This window comes from Chelonia mydas, chromosome 9 (assembly GCF_015237465.2).
Source record: "Chelonia mydas isolate rCheMyd1 chromosome 9, rCheMyd1.pri.v2, whole genome shotgun sequence".
In the NCBI taxonomy this organism is placed as follows: domain Eukaryota; kingdom Metazoa; phylum Chordata; order Testudines; family Cheloniidae; genus Chelonia; species Chelonia mydas.
In genome coordinates, this window is record NC_057855.1 from 98426171 (window position 1) to 98442076 (window position 15906).

At 55.3% G+C, this 15906-nt stretch overlaps 1 protein-coding gene across 17 annotated transcripts in view; it reads right to left on the bottom strand.

The window, feature by feature from the left end:
* The window catches only part of DOCK11 (dedicator of cytokinesis 11), a 128801-nt gene extending 114045 nt beyond the window's left edge, over positions 1 to 14756 (bottom strand). For 12 of the 17 annotated variants that reach the window (XM_043523005.1, XM_043523012.1, XM_043523015.1 and 9 more), the window contains exon 1: positions 14601 to 14752. In XM_043523005.1, coding sequence (XP_043378940.1) covers positions 14601 to 14702 — 102 coding nt within the window. In that variant the 5' untranslated portion in view covers positions 14703 to 14752. Of the gene's footprint in view, positions 1 to 14600 lie in introns of all 17 variants that reach the window. The other 5 variants (XM_043523007.1, XM_043523006.1, XM_037908165.1 and 2 more) reach the window with 2 other exon arrangements.
* Positions 14757 to 15906: the final 1150 nt, after the last annotated feature.

Here is a 15906-nt window from a genome sequence, read left to right on the forward strand (position 1 = left end):
GTGCCTCAGAAAGGGTCATGGACCTTATTGACCGCACGTGGGGCAGAGTCAGGCCTGACCAATAAGCACTAACTGAAGATGAAGCCCAGCTGGGCAGGAGCAGGTGGACTTGAATAAAGCCTGGAAGTGGAGGGCAGAAAGAGGCTGCAGGGAGTGCTCCTGCTTTCACCTCTGGGCACAAACAGGTGGGTAGGAGGAAGCCCAAGGAAAGAGCAGCAAGTGTGGAGACTGTGCAAACTTGGTGGCTACTGACAGGGCCCCGGGGCTGGAACCGGAGCAGCGGGCAGGCCTGGGTTCCCCTACCAGCCACTGTGAAAGTAGCACAGGGCGGGAATGACTGAAGACTGCCTGAGACAGCACACGGGTAGATTGTCCGGTGGGACTTGGCTCCCCCAGAAGGGGAAATCTACAGTGACCCGGCTGGAGGGCTGAGTCCCGGAGAGAGAGCACCCCGAGTCCTGGAGAGCGAGAGGGCTGTGGGGCCAGTGAGCAACAGAAGGGGGCGCTAGTCTGGATGAGTGCTCATCCCCAGACCCAGCCATGAGGAGGTGCCACAGCGGTGAGTGAATCCCGTTACAGGCCCACAACGTAAGGGGCAATCCGCCCTTGTCCCCTGAACATAGACGCGTGGGACATGCAGAGGAGCACAAATAACTGCAGTTTGTTGACCTGAGAGCCTGGCTCGGTGTTTGGTTCCCCCCACCGCCTTGTTCTGGTCTCGTCTCCATCTGGTCTCTCAGACCCGTCTGCAGCTCTTCCCTCTCCCCTGTAAAATGCAGCCCCTCTCTCCTCTCCTCTCCGGGCTCTCTCATCTGCCTCTTCCTCCACCTAACCCCGTATTCTCTCCTGTGTTACCCTGTCCCTTCCCTCTGCTGAGCATTGCCCTTGCTTTCCTCTTCCCACTGTCTCTCGCACACCTCCCCATCTCTTTCCCTCTCCTGCCACTGATCTCTCTTCCCCCACTGAACTCTACCCACCCTTCCCCCTCCCCATTAAACCTCCCTGTCCCCCTCCCTTTACCAGGATTCACTCATCCTTTTAACTCCACCTCCCCAAGCACGGCTGCTGCCGAGACTGTGGGTTCAGATGCCCCATTATTATCCCCTTCCATGCCCACTGAGTCCCTGGCAGCCTTGCCACTGAAGCGGTTTGCTAGCCTTCCTCATGTGTCATTTCTCTTTACAGGCCACACCTAGAGCTTCAGGAGGGCATCGCTGCAGAGCAAACTGTGGCAGCGGCAAGGAAAGAGACTGGTCACGCTAGATGGTCTTGGACACCCCTGTGCGTCTCCAAAATGCCACTCTCTTCACACACCACAGGAAGATCCATTTGGCACCCAGATGCTGCGTTTCTTCTGTGACAACTGGAAGCGTACATTTCAATTAAAAACAAATTGCAAAGCTCACCAGAAGCAAAAAATCCAAACAAAACAGCAGCCCAGAACTGGAGCATGAATGGCAAATATCCCCAATACCACGAGGAAACGGTTGACCGCCCCGCTGCGTATTGTCAGCAATGCGGATCCGGCCAGGCATGTGTCCCCGTCCCGTTTCAATGCCCTCCTCATGGCAGGGATGAAGAAAAGGTTTTGGAAGCAGGATGCCAGGGCTTGATGCTTGTGTTACAGTGCTAGTGGTGATGCTCCTGCTACCAGCTTATTCCAGGTCCAGACAATTCGCCCATTTACAAAATCTCTATGTATCAGGAATGCACAAAGGCCACGTTCTGCCCAGTGGAATCACAGCTGGACCCAGCAGCAAATTACGGCTCCATGGAGCCAAGTGAGATGCACAGACCAGAGCATGGGGGGGGCGGAGCCAAGGCCACACTTATCTCTGATCCCTACAAATCACACACAACCGGCGTGAGTTCGACACTGGTGAGCCACCACTTCAGCTTTTCTGCTCAACTCTGCTTGCTCTGCAACGATCTCATCCTCCCAAGGCCTTCCCCCGCATTAGTCTGTCTGTGAGCTCTCTGGGCACTGACCGCCCTCGGCTCTCTATCTCGACAGCACTTAGCATGATCTTTGACTGGGGGCCTAGGCATGACCATCTTACTCTCGAGAGCAGCTCCCCGGAGACAATATAAGAGATGGGCAAACAGGGTTTGACCTTTTGTGTCTCTGTTTCTTCAGCCAGAAAGAGGGGATACTACTACTTCCCTCCTCCTGGGTGCTGTGAGGACGGATGCTTGTGCGGTACTGCGAAAAAGGAAAGTCCTGTTACAATATAGGGGAGTTTACACTGTTTTATTCTGTATTTGCTTCTGATAATGCTCTGTTACCATCACTACATTTTACCTACTATTTTTAAACACAGATCATAATTTTTAAAATCTAGATTCTCGTTAACTTCCCTGGACAGCTCACCCAGCAGAGCCAGCTCACCTCTGCGTGCAGCAGTGAAGAGCTTTTCCCAGTTACTTCCGGCCCAGTCCTGCTGCCACTGATTTAAAGGGAGTTTTCTCATTCACTTCAATGGCAAGAAATCAGGTGCTTAAATCTCCAGTGGAATTGGTTTTCAATGGGCTGGAAAATGGTTAGCTACTTTGGTTCTTGAAGACACATAATTTAAAAGATTTAATGTTACTAAAGTTACTATTAGATCAAGCCGTGTTTTGTCAGGAGCCCAGGAGGCATGGGACCAGCTTGGTCTAAACCCCTTTTGCAATTCCCTGACAAAGTGACAGAGCTAGGCCAAAAGGAGAGAGCCTTTTTGGAAACTAATAAAGTCAGTTTGACACAGACGGGCATGAGCCCATGGCTGATCTAAGAAAACCCTGTCTGCAGCTGGAGAGCAAACGGCCTTACCCTGGGCTGGTTCTGCAGCTATTTAATCTCCATCTCTCTCCCAAACAACACAAGTAGCTGTGCATGTCGTAGCATTTCCTGAGGGTGAACAAAGAGCCAGATCCTCCTGACCAGCACTGGGTGCAGGCAAAGGGAGCAGTAAATTGTTCTGACTTAGCAGCAGCTTGCAGGGGTAAATGATTACTGAGATAGGAGGGAGTGGAGAATTGGACCCAAACCGGTCACTGGGAAGTCACTTCCATTTTAAACCATCCCTCCACGGACACCTCATTGTTTAGCTGATCACAACCTTCTCCAAGAAATGCAGCCCTTCTGAATACACCAGCTGAGCGCTGCTCCCCTAACCCGGGCTGGGCCCCATCCAATTCCCAGGAGAGCCTTTGCTCCCCACCCCCGAGTGCTCAAGCCACTGGGCTCAGATGACCTGAGCGCTGAAAATCACATGGGGGCCCAGCAGCTGTTTGCTCCTGCCCGAGGTGCTGGCCACAGCATGTCAAGGGTTTACTCTCACTTGGGCTTTGCTTTTGTTCCCTTTGTTCGGGAGCAGAGCACCATGGTTTATGGGCAGGACTTGATGGGTCAGCCTGGGCTGGTTCCATGGAGGCTGCGGGAGAGGTGCCAGAAGCAGCTGGAGCCCTGCTATGCTGGGAGCATAAGCTCTGTGCAACAGCTGTTCTGGAAGAGGGAGAATATTTTCCCTCTGCAGTTGCTCCCCCGAGAAGCCCCCAGAGCTCTGGTATTGAATCATCGCTAGATCAGCAAGAAATGAATAGGGCCAGAGACAAAGCTATTTCACGTGGCACCAGGAGAGGAGTTAATGCGGGTGAGAAAGGGGCAGGCAAGAACAGACTAGACACCATTAGAGAAACAGCAGGAGCCAGGGGAGTGCTGTGCAGACCAGTCTGAGCTATGAGCAAGGACCCTGGAACCAGGAAGAGAGAGCGCTGAGTGGTATTTTTAAGGTAATGAGAGAATGAAGCCAGACCAGACACAGAAGGAGGCAACTGCAGGGAAACAGAGAATTCCCAGCATTTCTGAAAAGGCAGCAGGAAAGCGTGTGAGTTTGCTCCTGTGCTCTGGAGAGAATGGGAACAAGGAGACGGATTAACCAAGGGATTAGAAAACGACTTGCACTTGAAAACTGGTCGCTGTCCAAATGATTTCTCGGACTGGGATTGCACTTCCCAACCACAGAGATTTGAAAAGATTCTCACCATTTTGCCAAGATATTTGCCAATAATAATAATAAGGATGAGATAATTTTACAACCCTGTTAGAGATGATAAAGCAGCGCGTTAGGCTTTAAAGGAAACACTAAAAAAGCCACCACGACTTATATTAGAACTGAGCATGTGGGGTCTGAACACCCTCGATCTTTGGGGGGATTCTACCAATGGCCCCACGTTCTACAATGAGCTGGACCAACACCCCAGATCCAAATGCCTCCCTGGCTATTGGGTGCTTCCAATCCAGAATGGAATTTGGCAGCCTGAGCCCATTGCTCATCAGTGCACAAAACAGTCACCAGCGTTAGCCAGAACCAAGGAGAAGAGTCTTCCTTTTACTAACAGTAATAGTCTGTTTAGAGCCCATCAGTAGCAATTCACCGGTGTGCACCCCACTGCCTGGACGGGTGTTCTATAGCCTTCAGCCATTCAAAACCCAGGCCGCAGCAATGTTGAAGTCTCATCCTGGGTGGCAAAACATGATGGGACATGTATGTGCATGGGTGGGAAGGGCCCATGCCCTCTGCCCTCCTGTCCCTAGGTGCAGGAGAACCGCTGCAGACCAGAATCCTTCTCTCAGAAGCGGTGAGGCGACACTCAGGTCAGGCTCAGTGCCCTGCTTGTTCACGTGAACACAGCCAGGGCGAAGCTGCCTAACATGCCTGCCTAGGAAATAGGAGATGCTGGTGCCTTTAGGTGTCCCTGTGGTGCACTGGCAGGCCACACACTCAGCTATTAACGGAAAGGCTGGTGGTTCCAGCCCACCTGGGGACGTTGCTCAGGCTGTACGCCTTGGCCACGTCTCTCGCCCAGGTGTCTCTGTGGTGCAGTCAGCTGTTAACCAAAACTCAGCAGTGGGCACTGCCTGGGGTTCTCTGCTTGATGCCCCCCTTCCAGATCCCTGATTTTGAACCTGTAACCCTCATTCCTGACCCTGTTTTCTCATTAGGTGTCCCCCGAAGTTGCTTGAGCCTCAGGTTTGGTAGCTTCTCCCCTTAGGCTGGGGGAGGGGGCTTTGGAGGTGGGTGGGTTTGCGCCCTCCCACCTCCCGGAACTCAACAGGTGAATGCAGCCAGCAGAGAGAAGGCAGGCCCAGGTACACCTGTCACATCCAGCCCTCTGGGCTTCCTGGGGCGGGCTCTCTTCTCAGCCGGGATAGTCAGGGTCTCAGCTCCCGGGGCTGAGAGGTTTCCTGTCCCGGGGGCAAGTTGAAAAACATGCTAGGAAGGGATAAGATTTAGCACCTTTGGAGAACTGGCTCCAGCTTCCAAAACCACCACCAAGGGCCCATTCACCAGGTCGTGCACCGTCACGGCCACCCACCGGCCTACTGCCCGCCTAGGCGGCCGGGGGGTGGAACCTCTTGCAGTAGCAGAGAGGGGTCTCGATCTCACACACAGGGCAGAGCTGTGAGGGGGCACAGTCCCAGAAGGGAGCAGAGGGCCAGGGAAGGTGGTGGTGGCAGCCAGGGGTTTCGCCAATTGGCAGATTTGGGGGTGGTGTTTTGCTGTTTCTAGGTGGGACCCAAGCTGAACGGCACTAGGGGGATGTGATGTTAGCAGCGCTAGCTCATACCTCCGCAGTGCGCACACACCCCTTCTGCCCCCACGGTGCTCAGACTGGACGGGGAGGCCAGGGCAAAACTGCCCCTCTGTGTTGTGTCAATCGCCTGAGAGCACGCTCCGCTACCCTAACTCACTGCGGCCCTTAGCCAGGAAAGCGTGTGATTAACTTTCAGCGTGTGCTTCAGTGCTTTCCCGAATCCGGGTCTCTGAGTGGCCTTACCCTTCGAGTGACCCCATGGAAGTCAGTGGGACCACCCCTGGAGCAAGGTGTTACTCGGAGTGAGTAAAGGTGGCAAAATCGGGCCCCCCGTTATTTTGATGTGTAGGGGGTGGGTGAAATCCTGGCCATGCTGACATGGCTGGCAAAACTCCCATTGATTTCAATGGGCCCAGGATTTCACCCTTTGTCTGTAATGCACCCGTTTGCTGTCAATATTAGACCTACCTAGTGACTGCTCAGACAGTAAATCCGTCAGGGCAGGCTCCACGTTCGCTTGTCTGTCTGTACCAGCCTAGCACCCTGCCAGCACCGTCTACGTTCACGGTGGGGTTAGTTTATTACAACAAGGGTTTACGCAGTTGGAAGGTTGTTTTCTTTGCAGACGGGCTCTCCAGTGTACTATATAATGAGTGTAAATCCTGCAGCCAATCACACAGATTAAACTGAAAGAGACGCACAAAGAAAAAATAAAATGTTTTTGCCTCTAGTCAAAGCTTCCCTAACACCATCATTACAGGCCGGTTTGGTCTCCTACATTGTTTCTGTTGGAAACTGAGCCACATGTACAAACCGAGCCCAGGCTGGATCGAACAAAAATGACCTTCCCTTGGCTTTCTGCCACTTCTCTAAGAGCCAGGTGTCAGGGAGCACATCTCAGGCATCTACATAACAGCTGAGAGAGTAGATGCAGGATTTAATATGGCAAAAACCCACGCAGCCCTCTGCCAGCAGAGATGTTCACAAACGCGCAGACACGCGTGTGCACGTAGGCGTGTGCATGACCACCCAGCGTGCTCAGGTAAAGCACTGCACCGTAGTCGGAGGAGGAGGCTGGCTGCGGTTTCTGAACGGGTTGGTGCAGCTGCTGGTTCTCAGCTAATATGCTGTATTACAACCATGATGTATTTTATAAATCCTTAAGGTAACATACCGACTGTGTCTTCAATTCATTCCACGGCAGAACGACGTGAAGAAAAGTAGGAGTAATGCCGTCAGAGTTAAAGTTGCCACCAGACGACTATTTTTGGCAACACCATCAGGGAAACAGTTTGTCTATACTTGCCCAAATTCCTCCTTTCCTGATCTGAACACTTCCTATACTTTACTTCTCCCTCACCGCACGGGACAGCCGCTTTGGAAGACATGAAACGTGCTTCAGGAACAGCTATCTACTCCCCCATCCCTGCAGCGCTCTGCTCCTTCAGAATACATTAGTGTTCACCAGGGGAACGAGATGCATGAACTTTGAGACCATCAGGATTTCAGCACCATACCACAGTTTCACAAAGAGAAACCGATTACCTGGGGGTAGCTGATTTGCTTTCCTAAGACAGACCTCTGTACACTTTGCTGCCCCTGCCACCAGGAACAGCATTTTGGATCCTATTCTGATTGAGGACTTTTACATTATTAAACTAAGTGCGAGGCTCTTTGCAATGGCCAGCAATATTCCCATGGTGAAGCCAAGACTCATGTGATCCAAGGGGGGGAGGAGAGGCACACAGAAGTCACTGAAATGGTCAGCAAGAACCTGTCTGCAGCCCATGCTTGGCAAGCCTGATCCAAGTCTCCCTATGCCGCTCCATAACTCCTACAGCAGAAGTACCCAGTTCTCCTCTACTGCTCCTACTGCTGTCGGCCGGTTTTCTTGTGTGCTCTTCTTCACAGCCCCAAGCAGGGCTGGGCCAAAAGGGTCTCTCCTTCCCTGCTGGCTGGGGGACTCTCCCATTCTGCGTAAGTTACATCCTGAGCACGGGGGGAAGAGAGACCCTAGACACTACCATACTAGCACTTATGATGTGTAGGTCAGATAAGCTCAGCCAAAACAATCCTGGTCCGCATGAGACCCTGGCTCTCTCTTTTCACTGTGTTCAGGCTCGAATTCTACAATTCCTCCCTTAGCCTCACCGCACGGTGCTCTCGCTTTACATCCTGGGTGTGAAGCTGCAGTTCAGAAGGCAACATGTTACTGTTTGGGGGCCCAGGATTTATTTCACGACCAAACATTTGATTAAGAGGGGTTTGAACTACTGAGCACTTAAGCAGCACGCTCTGCCATTGCATGCCATTTATACCGCAGCCTGACCACTAAATAAGTACAGCAAAAGCATTAAAATAGTGACATTGTTTATAAGTCACCCTGCCAAGACTCCAGCCATGCATTTACAGCCTGACAAACACAGGGAATGTTAAAGGCTGTAACTGATACAATCTCACCCTACAGCTGTGTGAAAAACCTCAAGCCTGCAGAAAGAATGAGGGCTCCCCTAGGTCTCCACCGCCCAAGGTGGTCAGGGCTCTTTGGGTTTTGTTCGTAAGGATTCCAGCTTGACTCTGGGGGGTTTCCTCACCCAATGCAGAACTGCTTCCGCCAGAGCCCAGCACTGGAGGAGCAAGAATCCTGAACTCAAGACTGCGTCCCGCTAGAGCGGAGCTGGGGGAGGAAGCTGGAATTACACCGGATGGTGGCTGGGGCAGTACGCAGCTCCTCCCTTTCACAGGCCCGGGGTGAAGTCCCAACCCCACTGAAGGCAATGACAATGCCCACTGACTTCGCTAAGGCAGGATCTCACCCCAGTTCAACCACAAAACAAAAGGAACAACACGCATTCAAACTCTCGCCCTACTAGCTAGGCTTCATTGGAAACGTGAAAATGGAAACAATACTGCCTTAAAATCCAACAATGCAAGAACACTGAGGGTGCTGTTTAACCAACACACTACTTAACATGAGACGCACACAGAGAGATTAGCCTACACAGGGGTATATTTCTCAGCAGTCCCTGTCAAGCTGGAGTTATGTCATCTTTTGAGCAGTGTTATGCCGCAATAAAACCAGACCATTTTCCTGCTGCTAAAAGCTCTGTACGTAAGAACAGCCATACTGAGCCTTTACTGGGTCAGACCAATGATCCATCTAGCCCAGTATCCTGTCTTCTGACAGCGGCCAGTGCCAGGTGCTCTGTAACCCTCAGTAAGATGTTTGCATTTAAACCTATTTGCAGAAGCTATGTGACAAAGAAATATTCACCAAGTGCTGGAGGCGAATTAGACGGACTCTCCCTGGTGTACCCATGCAGTCAGCTCCTCCAGGGGGATAAATTTAACTCTAAGGCACAGTGTATTTTCTATTCTGGGGCCTGATCAATGCTCGCTGGAAAGACTCCCGTCAGCTGCTGTGGCCAATGGGCCAAGTCCCTATGTATGACTGTCCTTTACGGGATCATAAGGTGGTTAAGTGCTAAGACTGATCTGAAGATGCTCAGATGTTGCTTAGACCAGCATGGGAGGGCAGCGATTCTGAGACTGGGTTACTCAAGGGCTCACAAACAGAAATTCTCCAAGGGCGCATCTCCCCGCAGCCGGTGGAAGAGCCACCCCTGCAGCTGTTCTGTGCTGTGTGGAGTACTGAACTCAGGTGAGAGCTCTGACTGGCTAATCCTCACTTCCTGCATTGTAACTGCACAGCAGTGGGTGGTTGATGGCACGGGTAACGAGATGTGGATCTTTGCACTCCGCAGTCACTAGTCTGAATCTGGTCTGGTTCAGAGCATCCAAAAAGGTTTGTGTGACAGTGAGGTCTCAGGCCAGTTCCTATGGGAAGTGTCAGCGTCACAAGCTCCCCCACCTCCCTGGCACTCAGGCTGACGGCCTCAGACAGGCCTAGGATTATACAGCCATTGAGGTGCCCGACCAGCCCTGGGTTTGCCAAGCTAGGCGCGGTCGGAGGGCTGCGTGGGGAAGCAGGCACTGCCCCGGCCCATGCTGTACCTACGCTGTGCTCCGAGATAGCAGCTCTCAGTACCGGCACCTTTTACAGGACCTGCGAGCCGTCCGAGTGCCCAGGCTCACTGTGTGTCTCTTGTTACAATGAACCATTGCTGATGCCTGAGCCCAAAATGCAGTTCCCGCCATACGGAGCCCGTGATGACAATCTCCTCGGAAAGCTGTTCATATGGTGAGTGCCGGAGGAGGCCAGGTAAGTGCGTTCACACCATTCCCAAAAGGCACAGCATGGGCCAAGCAGCTTCACATTGTGCTTCGCTTTTACATGAGGCCGTTTCGCCTGCACGCCCGGGAGACCTTATGGCTCCCGCCCATCTCCTCACCCCCCAGGCCCTTCAGGCTTTCCCCTTTCTCGCCATTCCTCCTGGCCAGTTTCTGCTACCTGCTTCTCTTCCTCCTCCTGATCGCTATGGGCAGCGTGAGCGATATCCCCTCCCAAGCTAGGGGAGATCTGGAGGAGAGTGGAACAGTCTCTCCCCTCGCGTAACCGAGGGGCTTGCTCCCAGCCAGAAGCAGAGTGCCAAGTCCCAGGGGGAAGGTGGCTTCAGCTTATGGGATTGTCCCAAATTCAGCCTGGAACTCCGGTTTTGACAGCTGATCTAGTGTTAGAGCTACAGGAGACCCAACTTCCAGCCTTGGCTTTGTGTGTCCCTGGCTGCTCGGCTGCCAGGAGCTGGGCTCTCTGCAGAAACAGCAGGTTCAAGCCCTGTGGAATCCAACGGCCTGTTCCCCCCACACTTGGCTGTGAACACTCAAACCCGCACTAATGGGCTCTGGGGCACACGTGTGTGAAAGACACAGAGAGAGAGAGAGGTGAGCTGGGGGAGAGAGTGTATGTGAGCGTGAGCCAAACAAAGAACATGCCAGATGGGTGCTGAACATCATTACTGGCTCAGTGACTTGGGTTTTTTCTCATCTCATCTCTCATCCATTGTCTGTTTTGCTTGTAAGTCCCCGAGGGCAGGGACTGTGTCCTTACTAGGCAGTCGGGTACCTACCAGACTATCAATAGAGAGATAATCACTATTTTAATGAGAAAAGTTCCATCAGCTTTCATAAAACATTTGTACATCTGAATTGTTCCTGAAAAACAGTGAGCAAAATGAATGGGAGCCTGCTAAGAAGCGTAGATTAAACCTGATGCTGGAATCGCTGGATGAAATTCTCTGGCCCGCGTTCGGCAGGAAGCGAGGCTAGATTATTATGCTTCCTTCTGGCCTTAAAATCTCTGAGTCCGTGAAGATATTGTTAAATTAAAAGATCTCAATCTTGGCCGCTTTGTTTTTAAAAGATTTGTCTAAAATTCTTCATTTATTCCACAGATGTCTGTCAGGCTAGGATTCGTAGAAACAATCTGTACTGAGAAGCGTCTGTACAAACTGTACTTGTATTGTTGTATGTAGGATTGACTAACACTCTGTCAAGTTCAAGGTCAAACCTAATTGTCTCCTAATGTAATTCAAACAGGAATAGGGCAGCAGATCAAATTAAGCCAGAGAGGCTTTGATCTGATCCTAATGTCAAATGCTGGATCACCCACAGCCCTGCTGTTAATGTTTAGTCCATAGCCTACACACTCAGTAGGGGACAGAGTTCATGACACGCTCCCTGTCAGTAGCCGGCCCCGGCCGGGGAAGCTAATGATCCATCCAGTGGAGCAAATTTGGTGATGGATCCTGGTGACGTGCCACCTGAGACACATTAAAAAGTGAACACAGTAGAGATATCCAGAGTACGGGGCGGGCAGGGACAGCCTGCTCCCCAAGTCTAGAGTACAGGCTGTTGAAAATGAACACAAAATTCTTCTGATTATTGTCTAAAAACTTAAAAGGGGCAAGTGGCGCCTCTGGACACTTGATCTTCTGTGACTATGGAGACCTCTGGGACTCCCCTCTTATCTCCGGGCATCTTTCTCTGCTGCTAGCCCTCTCCCTCTGTCTGCGTGTTGTCTCGATCCTAGGCTGTGAGCTGTCTGGGGCAGGGACCGCCTCTGTGTAAGGTTTGCTTGGTGCCCAGTACAAGGAGGCCCTGCTCCCTTTTGGGGCCGCTTGGAGCTCCCACAATAGAAATAACAATCCATAACTGTGAGGAGAATAGGTCACAAAGGTGCCGATTCCTGTGACCCTCACGCAGACTAACCTGCCATTGGGCAGTTAGCTGGGGCTGCTCCACAGAGGCCAGCAGAGCAGGGGGCTGCAAACCAGGACTGAGACGGAGCGCGAGGATGTAAGTCAATATCTATTAGGGCTCCTGGAGAGGACTGGGGTCTAGTGGATCACAGCAGGGGGAGCAGGGGGTTGGGAGTCAGGATGCCTGGGTTCTATCCCAGTTCTGGGAGGAGTCTTGGGTCTAGTGGTTTAGAGCGGGTGGGAGTCAGGACTCCCAGGGTCTGTCCCCAGCTTGGGGATAGGAGTGGGGGTCTAATGGGTTAGAGCTGGGGTGGGAGGCTAGAAGCCAGAACTCCTGGGTTCTATCCCCAGCTCAGGGGGTGTAACGTGTTCAAGCTGGTGGAAGCGCTGGGAGCCGGGATTCCTGGGGTCTACTGTGGCTCTGGAAGTACAAACACACACAATCCACTGGAAAGTACTGGAAGATCAATGGCCAACACCCCTAACCAGCTCCCCCACAACAGCCTCCATCCCAAGGGATAAACAACCTCAACTCACACCTGGCCCTGAAACAACTACCCAGGAGTCACCGTGGACAGCAGGACACAAACAGCCCTGCCCGAGCCACGTGCCAAGCAGGGCAGGCTCTCTGACACCCCAACAGTCCCAGCGCCACGGGCAATGAGTGCCTAGTGGGGCAGGAAGAAGTGGTCCCTCGTTGATGTCTGGGTGTACTGAGATAGTGTCCAGGACCCTGTCATAACCATACAACTAAGGGTAGCCTAGAATTCCCCCTTACCTGTAAGGGGTTAAGAAGTTCAAATAACCTGGTTGGCACCTGACCAAAAGGACCAATTGGGAAAGAAGATACTTTCAAATATTGGCGGGGGGAAGGCTTTTTTTGTGTGTGTTTTCTTGGGAAGCAGAGAAGCATCAGATCAGAAAACTCCTTCTCCTATAAACCATCCTAAAAGTCTCTCTTATTACAAAAATTGTAAGTAAAAGCCAGGCAAGGCGTGTTATATTATCTTTTGTTTTGCTTGTGAATTTTTCCTTTGCTGGAGGGAGGCTTATTCCTGTTTTTTGTAACTTTGAAACTAAGCCTAGAGGAAGTTCTGCTGTGTTTTTGAATCTTTTGTTACTTTGTAAAATCAGGATGGGAAATAACTTTACAGAGGTGATTTTTACCTTTTTTTTTTTTTTTTTTTTTAAATAAAATCCTTCTTTTAAGAACCTGAGTGATTTCTCTACTGTCCTAAGACCCAGGGGTTTGGGTCTGTAATCACTTGTGACCAATGGTTAGGATATTATTCTCAAGCCTCCCCAGGAAAGGGGGTGTGAGGGCTTGGGGGGATATTTTTGGGGAATAGGAACTCCTTGTGGTCCTTTCCCTGATTCTTTGTTAAATCACTTGGTGGTGGCAGCGTACCGTCCAAGGGCAAAGAATTTGTGCCTTGGGGAAGTTTTAACCTAAACTGGCAGAAATAAGCTTAGGGGGTCTTTCATGTGGGTCCCCCATATCTGTACCCTAGAGTTCAGAGTGGGGAGGGAACCCTGACAGGCCCCCATCAGGAAGTGGGGCCTCACTGCACGAGGCTCTGCCCCACAGAGCTCCCAGTCGGAGCGTGGTCGACGCCATGGGGGACAGGGACGGGAACTGCAGTGAGACACGAGTGCAGCAATGGGTTGATGGATGGGAGTGAGGGGGGATATGGGGGTGAGTGCATGGTGGGTGGATAGATGGATAGACACCGGCTGTTTTTCTAAAAGATCTGCTCTGGATCAAACAGGAATGATCTCAGGGCACTGCTCTGGCCAAGTTATGCCAGAGGCCAGAATAGAAGAGCACAGCAGTCCCTTCTGGCCTTAAAAGCTATATATCTAATGTGGGGGCGGATTATCCCACCTCTGCCTAACGAGAGGTTCCTCTAAAGCATCTGGCCTTTATCTGAGATGAGATACTGGGCTCGCTGGCCTGGACCACTGGTCTGATCCAGCCTGGCGACTCCTGCCTGAGAGGTGAGGATCAGGGCGGGAAGAGCAGGGATGCTGCAGTAAGGACTGAGGGTCATCAACTGAGCTGAACTTGGCCCCCGCGCCGGCCATTGCAGAGCTTTTGGCCCATGTGCTAAGTGCCACATATACCTTCAGAAAAATCTCCCCAGCCCAGGGACGGCTCAAAGGAACACTGGTCATTCCACGCCAGAGTCTGGCTCGAACCCCGGGCTCCCTCGGGAGAGTCACCCTACAAAACCTCGTCCCCACAGCAGGTCACCCAGCTCCGCCCGGCCCCGGAGACTGCAGATGCTTGGCCAACCGGGTGGCCCAGGCTGGGCTCTGCCCAGGACTTCCACTGCAGCCCCACTGCCACGCTCGGCCGCTGGGAACCCGCCCCGCAGCCTGGCAGGGCGGCCCCTTCTCCCCCAGGGCACCGGCTGGGGGCACCACGGGCCAGGAACCCGCGGGCGGACCCGGGCTCTGGCCGGCCCAGGGGTAACGTCCGCTGTGCGAGCCCCAGGGCACGCCCGGCCCCGGGGCCCGGGGCGACCCAGGCAGCCCCGCCTAGGGCTCGCTTAGCGGATCGGGGCGGGAAGGCGCCCGCTGCAGGAAGCGCCGGCGGGGCGCGGCCCTTCCCCTCCCATCGCACCCGCGGGGAGCCGCCCAGGGTGCCGGGGAGGGGCTCCCCCAACAGCCCGCGCTGCACAGGGCACCCCCGGGAGGGGCTGGGGCAGTGCCCGGGCCGCAGGGCCAGGCGCCCCCGGCCCCCCAGGGCGCCCCCGGCCGCCGCTCGGCCAGGCAGGGCGGCCCCTGCCCGTGCGCCCCGGGCGCGCCCCGCGCCCTGCCCGTGCGCCCTGCCGTGCGCCCCGGGCGCGCCGCGCTCACCAGCAGCAGCGAGCTGCGCACCGCCTCCGAGACGCTCTGCCGCAGCTCGGCCGCCGTGCCCGGCTTGCTGAGCCGCTTGGTGAATTTCCTCACTTCGGCCATGGTGCCCGGCTCGGCGGCCGCTCGCAGGGGCCCCTCCCGCCGCCGGCCCCGCCCCGGCACGGGCGGGGGCGGGGTCACGATGGCGGGGGGGGCCGCCCCCTTCCCCCGGCTGGCTGGGCAGGGGAGCGGGGCGCGGCCCCCCCCGCCTCGCACCCCCCCCGGGGAGGCAGGGCAGGGGCGCTGGAGCTGGCGGGGGGGGGCGGTCCGGTGCCCCCCCCCGCGCCTTGTTACTGCGCCTGCCCCAATCTTGACACCCCCCCCACGTGCTGGTCTCGCCCCCAACCCTGACACCCCCGCCCTCCCCCCGCACCACGTGCGGGTCTCTGCCCCAGTGTTTCCCAGGCCCGCACAGGGGCTGCGTTTTCCGGCCAGTGCATCCCCAGCTCGCTCCGTCCTCCCCGGCGGGCGGCGAGCCCGGCGGAGCAGGGGGCTCGTGTTGCCGGAGGGCGGCTGGCCGGGCAGCTGGGGGCCAGGGCCGCTCTGGGAGGAAGGGGCCCCGGGGGGAAGGAGGGCTGGCCGGGCAGCTGGGGGCCAGGGCCGCTCTGGGAGGAAGGGGCCCCAGGGGGAAGGGGGGCTGGGCGGGCAGCTGGGGGCCAGGGCCGCTCTGGGAGGAAGGGGCCCCAGGGGGAAGGGGAGCTGGCCGGGCAGCTGGGGGCCAGGGCCGCTCTGGGAGGAAGGGGCCCCAGGGGGAAGGGGAGCTGGCCGGGCAGCTGGGGGCCAGGGCCGCTCTGGGAGGAAGGGGCCCTGGGGGGAAGGGGAGCTGGCCGGGCAGCTGGGGCCCAGGGCCGCTCTGGGAGGAAGGGGCCCCGGGGGGAAGGAGGGCTGGCCGGGCAGCTGGGGGCCAGGGCCGCTCTGGGAGGAAGGGGCCCCGGGGGAAGGGGAGCTGGCCGGGCAGCTGGGGGCCAGGGCCGCTCTGGGAGGAAGGGGCCCCGGGGGGAAGGAGGGCTGGCCGGGCAGCTGGGGGCCAGGGCCGCTCTGGGAGGAAGGGGCCCCGGGGGGAAGGAGGGCTGGCCGGGCAGCTGGGGGCCAGGGCCACTCTGGGAGGAAGGGGCCCCGGGGGAAGGGGAGCTGGCCGGGCAGCTGGGGGCCAGGGCCGCTCTGGGAGGAAGGGGCCCCAGGGGGAAGGGGAGCTGGCCGGGCAGCTGGGGGCCAGGGCCGCTCTGGGAGGAAGGGGCCCCAGGGGGAAGGGGAGCTGGCCGGGCAG